Here is an 18538-nt window from a genome sequence, read left to right on the forward strand (position 1 = left end):
TTTCAAGTGCTTGTTAAATAACTTTTTTTAATTTTGTTTTTCAAATAACTGAAAGTGAGAGTTCATTCTTGAACATGGGGTGAGACATTCTTACTAATTTGTAAATGAAGCCAGTTTGTAATTAAGAATTTATTTATTCAAGTTTTAAAGGGAGAGAAACCAAAAGCCCACCGTCGTCTCATAGGTCTCCCGGTCATGGCCAGTACGGATATCAAACCAGCATCTGTTGCAATGCAGTTTTCACTGCAATACAGTGTCTTAGACCGCTGCGCCACTCGGGAGGCCCCATCCGCACAGTTTTTAACGCTGATCAATTGCCTAGCACAAAGTATCAATTGTCTAAAACCATAAAACGGAACTGTACAATGTGACCGGTCAGGACTAGGCTACAGTACTACAGTAAGAGCAAAATAATCCTAACATTTTCACACCCTAATTGTAGTCTAACCAATACCCAAACGGAGATTCAGTGGAAATAAAAATCTCATTGATTTATCAAGACCAGTCCCCATGCTTGTCTCAGAGCAGCGCTGTCTTGACCTCTGAACACTGTCTTTTCCCCCTTCCACTTGCCACTTCCATTCATTTTGAGAATATTTTCCAGTAAGCATAAGTGCTCTAACTCCCCCTTGTGGTGATCTGGAGCAATGAAGCAGTGACACAGGGTACTGTACTCAACCACTAAATCCCGCAGCATAATCTCAAAACCTTTAGTTGAGCAACCACTGTATAAGTGAAAATGTTCCATTAGCAGGAAAACACCATTCTAACCGTGACCACATATGTGATTATGCACATAGTGCTTTTATTATAAAGGTACATTCTTATGGTGAAAATGATCTTCCCCAAACGTGAAACTCACGCGCTGCTTATGTTTGCCAGTTAGGCTCTACACCCTTTGTAAAGCGGATTAATGTGCTAAATTTTAAGAAGTTATTTGGCCACTTCAGTTGTGATGCAAACCTTATCAAAACATATAAGCCTATGGGCAAGGCTTACATGAGGTAGTTTTCCTTATGCTGGGCATCATTCACAAGTGATGGGCTAATATTGTCACCCATCACACTATTCCTGATTTAAGCTTGTCTTTACATATAATAAATCATAAATATATATGTGATTTTTATTTGATTTAGAATGGATAATTATCATGCACCTGTCTTCGAAAATAGAGGCAGCAAAAAATGTAGACATGTCATCCTGGCACTTAAATAGTGAATGGAGGACGCTTTTCCCGTGGTCATTTTCATGCCAGTCAGGTAGACTATACTCCTGTTTTAAAGAGAAGCAATGTGCTTAATATTAAGAAAGTTGAGAAATAAATATTGTAGACCCAGCATATAGAAAGCTAATGGGATCCTCCTTTTTTTAACAGAGGCCATCACTGTTTTCTCATGGGCTCTCAAGAAGTGTTTGATTAGATTTTTGATCACATTTGCATTTATGTCAGAGTGATTAGAGGGACAATAGAGTGCTGTGAGTACCAGGCAGTTAGCAAGTTTGGTAGGATACCAATGACCATCCACAGCATCAGAGCTTTGAGAAGCCTAGTTACCGTGAATAAACGGTAACGTGGAACTTGTGAACTCCGGTGTGGCGTTAATACAGTCACCGTAACATCTCTAAATGGGGTTATGCAGATATATGCAAAGTGGCAGGGAAAGGGAGAGGGGGAGAGGGAGAAGGAGAGAGGTGAAGAACACACAACATTGTAAATACAAACTATATTTATGTTTCTTTTTTCCTTTTTGTACTTTATTGCACATCATTACATTGTATATAGACATAACATGCCATTTAAATCTCTTTATGTTATTTTTTTACATTTGAGTGTGATGTTTACTGTTCATTTTTATAGTTTATTTAACTTTTGTTTATTATCTATTTTGCTTGCTTTGGCAATTTTAACATATGTTTCCCATGCCAGTAAAGCACCTTAAATTGAAAGAGTGAGAGAGAGAGGTGTGACAGTCAGTGGAGTGGTAGAATGATAGAGTGGTCACAGAAGTGAGAGTGGAGGAGGAGAGAGAGGTGGAGGAGGAGGAGAGAGGAGGACAGAGAGGAGATTAGAGGAGGATGAGGAGGAGATTAGAGGAGGAGGAGGAGATTAGAGGAAAGCTCAGAGGAGGAGGAGAGAGAGGAGGAGGAGAGAGAGGAGGAGAAGAAGATTAGAGGAAAGCTCGGAGGAGGAGGAGAGAGAGGAGGAGGAGGAGGAGGAGGAGGAGGAGGAGGAGGAGGAGGAGGAGATTAGAGGAGAGAGAGGAGGAGAGAGGAGGAGATTAGAGGAAAGCTCAGAGGAGGAGGAGAGAGAGGAGGATGAGGAGAGAGAGGAGGATGAGGAGAGAGAGGAGGATGAGGAGAGAGAGGAGGATGAGGAGGAGAGGAGGAGGAGGAGGAGAGAGGAGGATGAGGAGAGAGAGGATGAGGAGAGAGAGAGGAGGATGAGGAGAGAGAGGATGAGGAGAGAGAGAGGATGAGGAGAGAGAGAGAGGATGAGGAGAGAGAGGAGGATGAGGAGAGAGAGGAGGATGAGGAGAGAGAGGAGGAGGAGGAGAGAGAGGAGGATGAGGAGAGAGAGAGGATGAGGAGAGAGAGGATGAGGAGAGAGAGAGGGTGAGGAAAGAGAGAGGATGAGGAAAGAGAGGAGGAGGAGAGAGAGAGGAGGAGGAGAGAGAGGAGGATGAGGAGGAAAAATGAGGATGAGGAGGCTTTTCAAATAGTTTATTAGAAACTCAAAACTAAATTCCAATAAATATTGGAATTTCAACGCAAAAAAATGCAATTCTAATTTGCATTTGTTCAATTTAATTACAAGGACATACTTCCTGATACAGAGGGGCCGACTCCAGAGGGGCCGACTCCAGAGGGGCCGACTCCAGTCTCTTGACTTTTTGGGATCGTCGCAGTTTTGTATCTGTTGCCTGGTGTGGCCAACATTTTGGTTTATTTTAAATTGTCAAATCAAATCAAACTGACACACTGGCCTAGCTACACGAGCTAGCATGGTGCTGTTTAAAGCGGGGACGCTAGGTGATGGATAGGAAGCAGAAGGCTTTGAAAGGAGCAGCCCACTTGGAAGTGGAAGGATGGAGCTCGTCTCCCCGGCAGGCGCCGTGTTGCCCAGTTGGACGGGCGCCCAGCGGCAGCGGTGGGGGGGGGCGGACGACACTGTGCCAATATGGCAACCCAGCGGGTCACTCAGAGAGACTGGGGATGGCATCTAGCAGCAGAGACAACAGGCTGCCAGACACACACACACACAAAGCAGAGCACAGAAGAGAGAGAGAGAGAGAGAGAGAGAGAGAGAGAGAGAGAGAGAGAGAGAGAGAGAGGGTGGATTGAGAGAGCGAGGGGGAGAAAGAGTGATAGAGAGACGGAGGGGGGGATTGAAAGAGCGGAGGGAGAGGAGAGAGAGGGAGGGGAGAGAGAGAGTGTGTCTCTCTGTGTTGTCTCTCTATGAGACAGTCCGAGTGAGAGGGGGGGATGGAAAGAGAGAAGGGGGAGAGAGAGGGAGGGGAGAATGGGGGATTGAAAGAGCAAAGGGGGAGAGAGACATAGAGAGAGGGTGGAGAGAGAGGTAGAGACAGAGAGTGTGTCTCTGTGTTGTCTCTCTATGAGACAGTCAGAGTGGGAGGGTGAAGAGAGGTTCAGTGATGATACCACTGTTGTAGGCCTGATAACCAGCAACATTGAGTGAGCCTATAGGGAGGAGGTAAGTTAACTACGTCAGCAAAACAAAGCAAAACAACGGAGTTGATTGTTGGACCCTCAACAGGACTGCAGTAGAGAGAGTCCGCAGTTTTACGTTCATCGGCGTCCACATCTCCGAGGACTTGACATGGACCAACAACACCACCTCTCTTGTCAAAAGCATCTCCACTTCCTAAGACGGCTGAAGAAATTCATGCATGGCACGCCGGGTCCTCTCCAAATACTACCACTGCACCATCGAGATAGTCCTGACCGGTTGCCTCACCGCCTGGTAGGGGAATTGTTCTGTCCACCACCGCAAAGCCCTCCAGCGGGTGGTGAAGAAGGCCCAGTACATCACTGGGAACGTGATCCCATCCAGGATATCTACTTGAAACAGTTTATGAGGAAGTCCTGTAGCATCATCAAGGACCCAACACACCCCAGCCACAAGCTGTTCACTCCCTTACCGCTGGGCAGACGATATCAGAGCATGAGGTCTGATATAAACTGTCTCTGAGCCTGTTGGTATCAGACCTCATGTTCTGATACAGTCTGATGGCTTGTAGATAGAAACTGTCTCTGAGCCTGTTGGTATCTACAAGCCATCAGACTGTATCAGAGCATGAGGTCTGATACCAACAGGTTCAGAGACCGTTTCTATCTACAAGCCATCAGACTGCTGAACACTTGAACTGGAATGACCACCTGCTCTGATTCTCTCTCCCTTTATCACACACACACAAACACACACAAACATCTCAACAGCTGCTACCAGACTATTATTTACTTGTGCTAATAATGCTCAATTTAAACACTTGTCCCCGCAATCACCCCTTCCCTGATATACAGGGGTAAATATAAAATGTGCCTTCCTGTATTATACTGATGCTAAATGTTTATTATATTCTACTGAAAAAAATCAAATAAAAAAGGTCCCACCTCATATAAGACTAATTGGAGGAATGTTTCTGCTGGGGAGACTAGACAGGCAGTTAAATGGTCCCAGTGTCTTAATTGTATTCACTTATTTTACCTTTATTTAACTTAATTTACCTTTATTTGACCAGGCAAGTCCGTTAAGAACAAATTCTTATTTTCAATGACAGCCTGGGAACAGTGGGTTCAGGGGCAGAACGACAGATTTGTACCTTGTCAGCTCGGGGATTTGAACTTACAACCTTCCGGTTACTTGTCCAACACTCTAACCACCTGCCGCCCCAGTGAGGTCAGTCAGCTTGAGTAGCAATGGATAGGATAGGAATATTTGTGGTTTTGGTGTCTATATTACTCATGGCTATGTTCAGCTGGGGGCCAAACTGAACGACAGCATTTGGTTATAGATGGTTAGTATGTATTGTTTTGATCATGACTGTATAGCCAAAGAACATAATATATTTAAATATTTTGTTGGAAGTCTCAGGATGCCTCATTGAGTAAAGTACTGTAAATTGTTAATCAAAAGAAGATTTTGTTTTTGATACATTCTCTCCACTAAACACATCAATATTCTCTTATGTTAAATCCTGTATTTATCCAAGTTTGTCCGATGTTTTCACACATGAAAACTGGTCCAATGTCTAGATGACTCCATACCCTATGTCACTGATTGTGTAGATGCAGACATCTGCCTCAAACCTATAAGAATTGGAAAAAAGGAAGTCACAAAAGAAGTACACAAATCGATGGTAGGGATATGAACTCATCTTGAAATTAAACCATTTTTAAGGTCCGTAAACATCTGACAAACTTTAATTCCGGCGTGAACTATCCCTTTAAGAATAGATACAGTACAGTACATCAAAGCCTTGGCACTGTATCCTGAGTGCTGTGCCTTTAGTATTGGTGACAGCCAGGCTACCCACAGAGAGGCAGAGAGAAAAGCCAAGCATCCATCCGCAAATGATTAAACAGCGATGTAATAGCGAGGAGTACTTGATCCACCCTCTCCATTTTATCATTTTCAATTCCACCTGGCTCAATGTTTATCCCTCAGGTTAAACAATATAATTTTACAAGAAAACAAGCGTAAAAAGGACAACAATAAAACAGTAAATCCATTATTAAACAGAATGAAATTAAAGCCTCCTTCTTCGCCACGTGATTGAACGTACCAATTCATAATAGTGCATAAACATACTTTTTTTTCAGCACTGGTCACCCTGGCGCCATGGTCTATCACAGCTGAGCTCTGAGATACACGGGAGAGGAGTACTACCATTGGCCAATATGGTAGGACCAATACCAATAGTCCACATTGACCAAGATAATGGTCAGATTTAGAAACATGTTGCAGCTCCCTGGGATGCCAAAGACTCATTATTTATTTATTTGAATCTAGGGAGTTATCCGTGCCTAGCAACTATTGGCATTGAACACTTATCACTGGGGAGAAAATGTCAATTATTCCCCTTTAGCAGACGGGTGTGCAAACTGGGCTCTGGGTGCATGCAGTCTGATAATATTATTATATTCTTAACTGTGATTAGACATAAGATCCTGTAGTACAAAACACATACTGTATCTACTGTATAGAGTGTCCTGTGATAAATTCCTGCCGATGGGTCAACTCTCTGCAGCCGATATCATTTTATAATTTTCAGCTTGGAAAAGTCTTCATTGCCTCCTTCACAGTGCAGTGTAGGAGGAGGACACTATAAAGAAGCACCAAGAAAACAGTCATAAGGCTAGCTAGGTGGTACGTAGCATAAGGCTAGCTAGGTGGTACGTGGCATAATGCTAGCTAGGTGGTACATGTCATAATGCTATCTAGGTGGTACGTGGCATAAGGCTAGCTAGGTGGTACGTGGCATAAGGCTAGCTAGGTGGTACGTAGCATAAGGTTAGCTAGGTGGTAGGTGGCATAATGCTAGCTAGGTGGTACGTGGCATAAGGTTAGCTAGCAGGTAGGTGGCATAATGCTAGCTAGGTGGTACGTAGCATAAGGTTAGCTAGGTGGTAGGTGGCATAATGCTAGCTAGGTGGTACGTGGCATAATGCTAGCTAGGTGGTACGTGGCATAATGCTAACTAGGTGGTACGTGGCATAAGGCTAGCTAGGTGGTACGTGGCATAAGGCTAGCTAGGTGGTACGTGGCATAAGGCTAGCTAGGTGGTACGTGGCATAAGGCTAGCTAGGTGGTAGGTGGCATAAGGCTAGCTAGGTGGTAGGTGGCATAAGGCTAGCTAGGTGGTAGGTGGCATAAGGCTAGCTAGGTGGTAGGTGGCATAAGGCTAGCTAGGTGGTACGTGGCATAATGCTAGCTAGGTGGTACGTGGCATAAGGTTAGCTAGGTGGTACTAAGCATAAGGCTAGCTAGGTGGTACGTGGCATAAGGCTAGCTAGGTGGTACGTGGCATAAGGTTAGCTAGGTGGTACATAGCATAATGCTAGCTAGGTGGTACTAAGCATAAGGCTAGCTAGGTGGTACTAAGCATAAGGCTAGCTAGGTGGTACGTAGCATAAGGCTAGCTAGGTGGTACGTGAGTGGACACCTCCATTAGGTTTCTCTCACTGAGGCCAGAGGTGCTTAAATGCACGTATTCACTTATTCAGATCGCTCTCTCTTTCTCTCTCTCTCAGCCCAAAAATGTTTTGATTTATTTAACTAGGCAAGTCAGTTAAAGAACAAATTCTTATTTATAATGACAGCCTAGGAACAGTGGGTTAACCTTTTTTCAGGAGCAGAATGACAACTTTTCGCTCACTGGCCCAACGCTCTGACCACTAGGTTACCTGCCGACCTAAGGCAGTGCTGTAATGACTGTTTGCGACACCAATGTTGACCATCAGCCGTGCTTGTCACATCTCTGCGATAATTTAGAAATTGACAAAATGTAACCCGATTCGCATCAAATATAGTTGCGCAGACCACTGAGGTTGAGTGAAGCTTGTCAACACTTGACAACACTGACACACAGAGACAGCAAGTGGCAGAGAGCTCATGGCTCCATTCATGTGACATGTTGACTTAACTTTCATTTTGAAAGTAGGAAGACAATAAGTCTGGGTTTTACTTCGTAAGCACAATTAGTAATATATATAATAATATAATAATATTATAAGCACAATTAAAGCAGATCATTGGACAGAATACATTTACATATTAGCCTGAGAAGCCAAGTACTTGTATAATCTGAGCAGCATTTGAGAGAGCATTGGTATTATAGTCATGTAGGATACAGCGAGCTACAAAAGTATTGGGACAGGGACTTATTTGTAGTTGTTGTTTTGGCTCTGTACTGCAGTACTTTGGGTTTAAAATGATCATTTGAGGGTATTTTCATCTGTATCGGGTGAACCGTTTAGAAATGACAGCACTTTTTGTACAGTCCCTCCATTTCAAGGGACCAAAAAGTATTGGGACAAATTCACTTATATATGTGTAATAGAGTAGTCAAATGTTTAGTATATGACTCCCTGATAAATCACAATATAAAATTATTCACGTAGAAAATTGTTTTCACCTTTTATCACTCCTGTATGAGCGGAGAAAAATACTCCTCAGCAGAGAGCAGGTTCGCAGTTTTCGGGCGCGGGTACGATATTTGTGTGTCTAACTTTCTCACTCACCATTATTCAGGAGTATCCGTAATCATGGTAGCATCCACATCAATGTAGAAGTATTTAGAAACATTATATTCTTATTTACAATAAAAGTGAATGCAAAAATGACACAGTAATCTGAAACACAACCAAAACAAACAACAAATGCATCCAACCAGTTTGTAGAGTCACAGGCTTGTTGGAATCATTGCTTGATATAGGAATATGGGACCACATAATACAATTTCAACTACTTTAATACACATATAAGTTCATTTGTCTCAATACTTTTGGTCCCCTAAAATGGGGAGGACTATGTACGTAAAGTGCTGTAATTTATAAACTCTTCACCCGATATGGATGAAAATACCCTGAAATTATAGCTGACAGTCTGCTTTTTAACCTCATAGTCATTATATCATTTCAAATCCAAAGTTCTGGAGCGCTGATCCAAAACAACAAAAGACGTGTCACTGTCCCAATACTTTTGGAACTCACTATATGTCGTCCACAGTGTGAAGTTCTAGGTCTAAGCTAGGGGTCTTCTTGGCAGTGCTGGGTCTGTATACACAAAGTAAGAGTTGAATATATATATACGAAACCTTTAAGCCAAAATATAAATACAGTATATGTTTGTAACATATTTATTTAAATTTTTTAAATTTTACCTTTATTTAACTAGGCAAGTCAGTTAAGAACAAATTCTTATTTTTAATGACAGCCTAGGAACAGTGGGTTAACTGCCTGTTCAGGGGCAGAACGACAGATTTGTACCTTGTCAGCTCGGCCATTTGTACTTACAATCTTTCGGTTACTTGTCGAACACTCTAACCACTAGGCTACACTGCCGCCCCATATCAGCTCTATTTTCTGCTGTCATTAAGGCGGCGCTAGTGTCAAACGTACACTGACAATTTCGACTTGTAAAAGCTGGCGCTCAGTTATTTTCCAGCTCCCCTGGCAATGAGGTGGAAGTTAAAAATGTGTGCCAATTTGAATCAGCACTACTTATTTATATTTTAGACTCAACAAAAGCTGGTCTTCGCGGTAACGTAATTGGTTATAGCATCAATTTTGCCAGAGGAAGCACACAGTAGCCTAATCAGTAGCCTAATCAGTAGCTTAATCAGTAGCCTAATCAGTAGCCTAATCAGTAGCCTAATCAGTAGCATAATCAGCAGCTTAATCAGCAGCTTAATCAGTAGCATAATCAGTAGCCTAATCAGCAGCGTAATCAGTAGCTTAATCAGTAGCCTAATCAGTAGCATAATCAGCAGCATAATCAGCAGCATAATCAGCAGCATAATCAGTAGCCTAATCAGTAGCCTAATCAGTAGCCTAATCAGTAGCCTAATCAGTAGCCTAATCAGTAGCCTAATCAGTAGCCTAATCAGTAGCCTAATCAGTAGCCTAATCAGTAGCCTAATCAGTAGCCTAATCAGCAGCGTAATCAGTAGCTTAATCAGTAGCCTAATCAGTAGCATAATCAGTAGCCTAATCAGTAGCATAATCAGCAGCTTAATCAGTAGCATAATCAGTATCTTTATCAGTAGCTTAATCAGTAGCCTAATCAGCAGCCTAATCAGCAGCTTAATCAGTAGCCTAATCAGTAGCTTAATCAGTAGCCTAATCAGTAGCCTAATCAGCAGCATGATCGGTAGCCTAATCAGTAGCCTAATCGGTAGCCTAATCAGCAGCATAATCGGTAGCTTAATCAGCAGCTTAATCAGTAGCGTAATCAGCAGCGTAATCAGTAGCTAATCAGTAATCAGTAGCTTAATCAGTAGCCTAATCAGTAGCCTAATCAGTAGCTTAATCAGTAGCCTAATCAGTAGCGTAATCAGCAGCGTAATCAGTAGCCTAATCAGCAGCTTAATCAGTAGCCCAATCAGTAGCTTAATCGGTAGCCTAATCAGTAGCCTAATCAGTAGCTTAATCAGTAGCCTAATCAGCAGCATAATCAGTAGCCTAATCAGTAGCTTAATCAGTAGCTTAATCAGTAGCCTAATCAGTAGCCCAATCAGTAGCTTAATCAGTAGCCTAATCAGCAGCATAATCAGTAGCCTAATCAGCAGCATAATCAGCAGCCTAATCGGTAGCTTAATCAGTAGCCTAATCGGTAGCCTAATCAGCAGCCTAATCAGCAGCATAATCAGTAGCTTAATCAGCAGCTTAATCAGTAGCGTAATCAACAGCGTAATCAGTAGCTTAATCAGTAGCCTAATCAGTAGCTTAATCAGTAGCTTAATCAGTAGCCTAATCAGTAGCCTAATCAGTAGCGTAATCAGTAGCGTAATCAGCAGCGTAATCAGCAGCCTAATCAGCAGCCTAATCAGTAGCTTAATCAGTAGCCTAATCAGTAGCTTAATCAGTAGCCTAATCAGTAGCCTAATCAGCAGCCTAATCAGCAGCCTAATCAGCAGCCTAATCAGTAGCCTAATCAGTAGCCTAATCAGTAGCCTAAACAGTAGCCTAATCAGTAGCTTAATCAGCAGCCTAATCAGTAGCCTAATCAGTAGCCTAATCAGTAGCCTAATCAGTAGCCTAATCAGTAGCCTAATCAGTAGCCTAATCAGTAGCCTAATCAGTAGCCTAATCAGTAGCCTAATCAGTAGCCTAATCAGCAGCCTAATCAGTAGCCTAATCAGTAGCCTAATCAGTAGCCTAATCAGTAGCCTAATCAGCAGCCTAATCAGTAGCCTAATCAGTAGCCTAATCAGTAGCCTAATCAGTAGCCTAATCAGTAGCTTAATCAGCAGCCTAATCAGCAGCCTAATCAGTAGCCTAATCAGTAGCCTAATCAGTAGCTTAATCAGTAGCCTAATCAGTAGCCTAATCAGTAGCTTAATCAGTAGCCTAATCAGTAGCTTAATCAGTAGCCTAATCAGTAGCCTAATCAGCAGCCTAATCAGCAGCCTAATCAGCAGCCTAATCAGTAGCTTAATCAGTAGCCTAATCAGTAGCCTAATCAGTAGCCTAATCAGTAGCCTATAACCAATGTTTTATTAAAATATCAGGAGCAGAAAAAGTCAATACTTTCCAATTTTTCCATTATTTTGGACATTATTCTTGTCCATGCATATTCTATGAAAAAAGTTGACTAATTTGGCCTATATGTGCGACGTGGGAAGTCTCTTTAGGAACATCACAATAGACTGATTATCGTTGTTCCTTTATCATTTTGTAAAAAAGAATGGCATCTTTCACTTTCATCGCTAAATCTGCTTGTAGCCTAGGCTATTTGCCTGTTTGTTTGTTTACCTTTTACGTGGCAAAGTCACTAACAGATCATATGAACGGAGATGGAAGGCTAATCTTATAATAACATTGGGGCAATGTCCGTGAATTTTAGAACTCGCGAAATGCTTGGTGTGTTAGGGGAATGTTGAAGATTTACGATATCATTATTCTGACCCGATCCTATTTAGAAATATTGTGTTTTGATTTTCTTCAGTTTAATTTGATTTTTTTTTTTATTGAAAAATATTCACTGTCCATGGGTTTATGTCGAGATCGTACTTGGCTCGAATTGCAATCCAATTTCGCCTGGAGAAAATTATCTGTCAGATGGTTCCAAGATGTTTACAAAACATTATGGTTAGGAAGCAAATTCACTGTCTATGAATTCATAGACATTATTTCACTGTAAAATAGACAGAGCCATGCATTGTTCTTTTCTAAACCCAAAATGATAATAAATAGATTCATTATTGGGTTATGATACTATATGCCAGTGTGGTAGTTTTACTAAACTGGTAAAGGTATCCACGTTTTTAAAGAATTAAAGTAAATGTGCATCATTAACTAAAATGGCTTATGCAGGAAAAATGACATATAATTTTTTACATACAATTATGCGTAATGAACATGACTTTAGATTGCAGAAAAAATCAGTTTCACGTGTTTAAAAATGTCTAAATTCTTCCAACATCCACCCCCTCCATAATCACGTCTTGCCCCCTCTTAAACAAGGGGTTCATGACACCCCTGAGTATAGGCCTACTATCTCTATTCTCAAGAGAATTCATTATTAAATATTGTTTGCAGTATACTTGAAGAATATTTGAAGAAAAAAAAGAACATGCCACATTTTACTTACCATGCAAAGAAAAATCAACCGGAAAACATACAGGAAAAAAATATGTGATATGGAAATGAAGTTATCATCCAATTGGTTTATGCATTGGACACAATATTAGACACATGATGAACATGATTATTGGACGCAATAAAAAATCATCATGCAATAATCAAACAACTTACATTGACTATCAAATTTCCTAATGATAGTATCGAGGAAAGTATTCTGTGGTGCCACGTGACCCCGTCGAACCGGCATCTTTGCTCTATCCCCCTGAAGTTTTTGGACTTTCTGTCGCCAATGCGGACCTCTAACTCTACGAGTCCCGACAAAACGGACGACAATCACTGTGCCCTACGTCATAGAATAATAAATACTGTACTCCTCGACCGAAGCATGAGCATGACTTCATGAGACGGACCAAGTGGACAGTCCTCTCAGAGAAAGGAGCGTTATAGAAAATGTGCCACCACTTAATCCGGAAACAGTTTCTAGTTTCCACTAAGAGGAGCGCATGTTTTGTTTACGTTCCTTGAGCTGTCAAATATGATATCCTCTCTGGTGAATGGCAAGGCGAGAGTCTACTTCTTGTAATTTCTCATTACACACTCCGGGGGAGTCAGTCAGCCTTGCTTTTGCCATAGTTGCGTCTTTTTTTCCTTTTCTCCTGGCCCACCTATTCTTCCCTGTTTCCGTACGCCCGATGGACGAAACAGAGAGGAATCAGCAGCCAAGTAAATAGTTGAATAAATCGTTGGATAAAGTCCGTCCTAGGTCGTTGGGACGTAGTCGCTCTGGAGTAGAAGTGTCCCGCGTGTGGTCAGTACTCTGTGCGCTCACCGGTGGTGGCGACTGCGCCTCTTTCACACTTTCCTCATCGGCAAACAGAACTGTTGAAACATTGAATGACAATGAACGTGTATAAAGCACAACGTCAGCCATAAAATATCATCATAATTTGTATAATTTGATGCTTAGTAATACAAATATTCGATTACATTTATTGAATAGCCCATCTATCCAATACATCGAGAATGGCTAATTAACAAAGAGAAAGAGATGCGACTATTCTAAAGCGTTGTAACTAAAGAAGGACAGCAGCATCGGATTTGAAATAAACCAAACATGAGCCTCTGTGGCCAAACGGTTTGGTATCCACACAAGTGCCGCTACATTTACATTCAGGTGTGTAAGCTAACCCACATCCACATGACATCCCAATCACAATTCAACCAGACTGGCACACACAACAGCCGCAATCTATTGTAAGCCTATATGCAATGAGGCTAATTCAAAATACCAATCGAAAACAAGGGCTGGTTGTGGTCGGTTTCAGTTTGCGTGTGAAGTGCACGAGGCGTTGACTCACCGCTTGGTCAATTATGCGCTTTTTGGGGACTTCCGATGCGCTTTGTTTATTTCACGGAAGGACTGGGCTTCATCCTCAGTTGTCTCATGTATGATGGGGCTTCAGACTAGTACACACGTCACTGCCAGCACGAGCACTGTAGGGGGTTTCCCTATCTTCACCGTGCGATAGACAAAGAGCACGCTCCGCGTGCAAGTACGCATGTTGTTGGCACTGTATGGTTCACTTTGATGTTATTTTACAGTATGATGCTTAACTCTCCCTACCGGTATACAATATCATCTTCATTAAAATACAATACACACACAATAAAACTGTTATCCGGATTATTTACTGTATTTTATTTAGAAAGGTGTAAATGTGAAAATGGAGAGGGGGATCCATAGAGCTCCGTGGGCGGAGAGCTGCCTGTTCACTCGTTCCAATTCCCTTATTTAGTCAGGAGCATACAACAGACACGCGGCTGTCTCCTGGAAGCGTCCCCCAGTGAGATCTCCCAGTCTCTCTCTCTCTCTCTCTCACACTGTTTTATACAGGTTTATATTTTACACCCGTCTTCACAGAGACATGCATCGTATATGTGCATAGATTTACAAAATATACTGGTATGGACATCCCATTTAGCAACATGGAACATAATCTTTAAATATAGATTGTGTACAGAAAGATTGAAAGAGTGATAAGTGATATATTGGAAGCACAACACTGTACAGTGTAAAAGGAGTTTCAGAAGGCACTGTATGATAGCTTGATCCATAATTAAAAAATCATATGTCAAGTGTGTAGATACTCTTTTAAGACTCTACAGTGCCTTGCAAAAGTATTCACCCCCTTGGCGTTTTTCCCTATTCTGTTGCATTACAACCTGAAATTTAAATGGATTTTTTTATTTGGATTTAATGCAATGGACATACACAGAATAGTCCAAATTGGTGATGTGAAATTTTAAAAAATAATCGGAAAAGGTGTGCGTGCATATGTATTCACCCCCTTTGCTATGAAGCCCCTAAATAAGATCTGGTGCAACCAATTACCTTCACAAGTCACATAATTAGTTAAATAAAGTCCACCTGTGTGCAATCTAAGTGTCACATGATCTGTCACATGATCTCAGGGTATATACATCTGTTCTGAAAGGCCCTAGAGTCTGCAACACCACTAAGCAAAGGGCATCACCAAGCAAGCAGCACCATGAAGACCAAGGAGCTCTCCAAACAGGTCAGGGACAAATATGTGGAGAAGTACAGATCAGGGTTGGGTTATAAAAACCATCTGAAACTTTGAACATCCCACAGAGCACCATTAAATCCATTATTAAAAAATGGAAAGAATATGGCACCACAACAAACCTGCCACCCCCAAAACTCACAGACCAGGCAAGGAGGGCATTAATCAGAGAGGCAACAAAGAGACCAAAGATAACCCTGAAGGAGCTGCAAAGCTCCACAGCGGAGATTGGAGTATCTGTCCATTGGACCACTTTAAGCCGTACACTCCACAAAGCTGGGCTTTACAGAGTGGACAGAAAAAAAAGCCATTGCTTAAATTAAAGAAAAAAATAAGCAAACACATTTGGTGTTCGCCAAAAGGCATGTGGGCGACTCTCCAAATATATGGAAGAAAGTACTCTGGTCAGATGAGACAAAAATGTAGCTTTTTGGCCATCAAGGAAAAAGCTGTCTGGTGCAAACCCAACACCTTTCGCCCCGAGAACCCTATCCCCACAGTGAAGCATGGTGGTGGCAGCATCATGATGTGGGGATGGTTTTCAGCGGCAGGAACTGGAAAACTGATCAGAATTGAAGGAATGATGGATTGTGCTAAATACAGGGAAATTCTTGAGGGAAACCTGTTTCAGTCTTCCAGAGATTTGAGACTGGGATGGAGGTTCACCTTCCGCAGGACAACGACCTAAGCATACTGCTAAAGCAACACTCGAGTGGTTTAAAGGGAAACATTTACATGTCTTGGAATGGCCTAGTCAAAGCCCAGATTCAATCCAATTGAGAATCTGTGGTATGACTTAAAGATTGCTGTACGCCAGTGGAACCCATCCAACTTGAAAGAGCTGGAGCAGTTTTGCCTTGAAGAATGGGCAAAAATCCCAGTGGCTAGATGTGCCAAGCTTTTAGAGACATACCGCAAGAGACTTGCAGCTGTAATTGCTGCAAAAGATGGCTCTACAAAGTATTGAATTTGGGAGGGTGAATAGTTACGCACCCTCAAATTCTTTTTTTTTTTGTCTTAATTAAATATTGTTCGTTTCACAAAAATATTTTGCATCTTCAAAGTGGTAGGCATGTTGTGTAAATCAAATGATAGAAACCCCCCAAAATATATTTTAATTCCAGGTTGTAAGGCAACAAAATAGGAAAAATGACAAGGGGGTTGAATACCTATGCAAGCCAGTGTATTACAATCCTTTCAAAAATTGTTGGAGTTTTTACCCTTCTAGGACGGCCAAGACTAAAGTATTTACTATATAAAAACAGAATAAGTGTTTGTTTTAAATAGCAGAAAATAGAAAAACAAATAATTGAAGAGCAACAGTAACGAGTTTATATACAGAGGGTATCGGTACAGAGACAATGTGTTACACAAGTTAGTGGAGGTAATTGAGAAAATGCAAATAGTCTGGGTAGCCATTAGATTAGCTGTTCAGGAGTCTTATGGCTTGGGGGTAGAAATTGTTGACTTCTTTAGGGTAGGGTGCAGCATTTGGAATTTTGGATGAAAAGCATGCTCAAATTAAACTACCTTCTACTCAGGATATGCTTATAATTAGTAGATTTTGATATAAAACTCTAAAGTTTCCAAAACTGTTAAAATAATGTCTGTGAGTATAAGAGAACTGATTTGGCAGGCAGAACCTGAGAAAAATCCATTCAGGAAGTAGGATTTTTTGTGTGTAGTTTTTTATTCAATGCCATTACAGTATCCATTGACTTAGGACTCAAATTGCAGTTCCTATGCCTTCCACTAGATGTCAACAGTATTTAGAAATTGTTTCAGGCTTGTATTCTGAAAAATGAGGGAGTAAGACCAGTCTGAATGAGTGGACCCTGCCATATCACAGAGCTTTGTCATGCGCGCGACCGAGAGAGCCTTTCTTGTTTACCTTTCATATTGACAACGTTATTGTTGAAATATTATCGATTATTTAGGCTAAAAACAACCTGAGGATTGAACATAAACATCGTTTGACATTTTGCTATGAACTTTACGGATACAATTTGGATTTTTTTTGTCTGCCTGTCGTAACTGCGTTTGAGCCTGTGGATGACTGGGAAAAAAAAGCGTGAACAAAATGGAGGATTTTGGATATAAAGAGAGACATACCCAAAACAAAAGGAACATTTATTGAATAAATTAATGGCTTCTGAGTGCAACCATATGATGACCATCAAAGGTAAGTGATTACATTTCTCTATTTCTGACTTGTGTAACTCTTCGACTTGGCTGGTTACAGTTTGTAATGATTTGTCTGCTGGGCTATGTTCTCAAATAATTGTAAGGTATGCTTTTGCCGTAAAGCATTTTTGAAATCTGACACCGTGGTTGAATTCACAAGAAGTTCATCTTTAAACCTATGTAAAATAGTTGTATCTTTTCTGAATGTTTATAATGAGTATTTCTGTATTTGAATTTGGCGCTCTGCAATCTCACTGGATGTTGGCCAGGTGGGACGCTAGCATCCCACATACCCTAGAGAGGTTCTAAGAAGCATCTTGGACATAGAATTGGAGCTCCGGTACCACTTGCCGTGCGGTAAAAGAGAGAACCGTCTATGAATAGGGTGGCTGGAGTCTTTGGCAATTTTTAGGGCATTCCTCTGACACCACCCGGTATAGAGGTCCTGGATGGCAGGAAGCTTGGCCCCGGTGATGTACTGGGTCATATGCACTTCCTCCTGTTGTGCCTGGCGGTTGGAGACCAAGCAGTTGCCATACCAGGCAGTGATGCAACCAGGATGCTCTCGATGGTGCAGCTGTATAACTTTTTGAGGATCTGAAGACCCATTCCAAATCTTTTCAGTTTCTTCAGGGGGAATAGGCGTTGTCGTGCCCTCTTCATGACCGTCTTGGTGTGTTTGGACCATGATAGTTAGTTGGTGATGCGGACACCAACGAACTTGAAGCTCTCAACCTGCTCCACCACAGCCCAGTTGATGAGAATGGGGTGTGCTCGGCCCTCCTTTTCCTGTAGTCCACGATCAATCTCCTTTGTCTTATTCACGTTGAGGGAGAAGCTGTTATCGTGGCACCACACTGCCAGGTCTCTGACCTCCTCCCTATAGGCTGTTTCATCATTGTCGGTGATCAGTCCTACCATTGTTGTGTCGTCAGCAAACTTAATGATGGTGTTGGAGTCATGTTTGGCCACGCAGTCATGACAAATATAAACAGAAAAGTTACAAAACCAGAGTGAGGCCCCGTACACACATATACAGTCTAGATAGTATACTTTATTCTTTGCCTCCCTGCTGCTTCTTTTTCTTCTGTTTGATTGCAGACTGTGTCATCTTGGCCTTCTTGGGACAGGGAGTACAGGAGGGGACTGAGGACTCACCCTTGAGGGGCATCCGTGTTGAGGATCAGCTTGGCAGATGCGTTGTTACCTACCCTTAACAGCTGGGGGTGGCCCATCAGGAAGACCAGGATCCAGTTGCAGAGGGAGGTGTTTAGTCCCAGGGTCCTTTGAGGGCAATATGGTGTTACCTAACCTTAGGTTATTTAGTTTACGTCTTCCTTCTAAACACTGATCCATAACAAAGTAAACTAATTAACATGTCTGCCTGCTGTTGGTAGCTAACTGCTTGGGTTGTCATACTAAAGATTGTAGAAGCCTATGGG

General features: G+C 41.8%; 1 protein-coding gene across 1 annotated transcript in view; it reads right to left on the reverse strand.

Annotated features, from left to right (window-relative positions):
* Window positions 1-18538, reverse strand: part of LOC118375129 (potassium voltage-gated channel subfamily H member 2-like) — a 392715-nt gene that overhangs the window by 358021 nt on the left and 16156 nt on the right. The window contains exon 4 of the mRNA XM_052484251.1: window positions 12499-13206. Within this exon, the coding sequence (XP_052340211.1) occupies window positions 12499-12574 (76 nt within the window). The 5' untranslated portion in view covers window positions 12575-13206. The remainder of the gene's footprint in view (window positions 1-12498; window positions 13207-18538) is intronic.

Source organism: Oncorhynchus keta, chromosome 28 (assembly GCF_023373465.1).
Source record: "Oncorhynchus keta strain PuntledgeMale-10-30-2019 chromosome 28, Oket_V2, whole genome shotgun sequence".
Taxonomy (NCBI): Eukaryota; Metazoa; Chordata; class Actinopteri; order Salmoniformes; family Salmonidae; genus Oncorhynchus; species Oncorhynchus keta.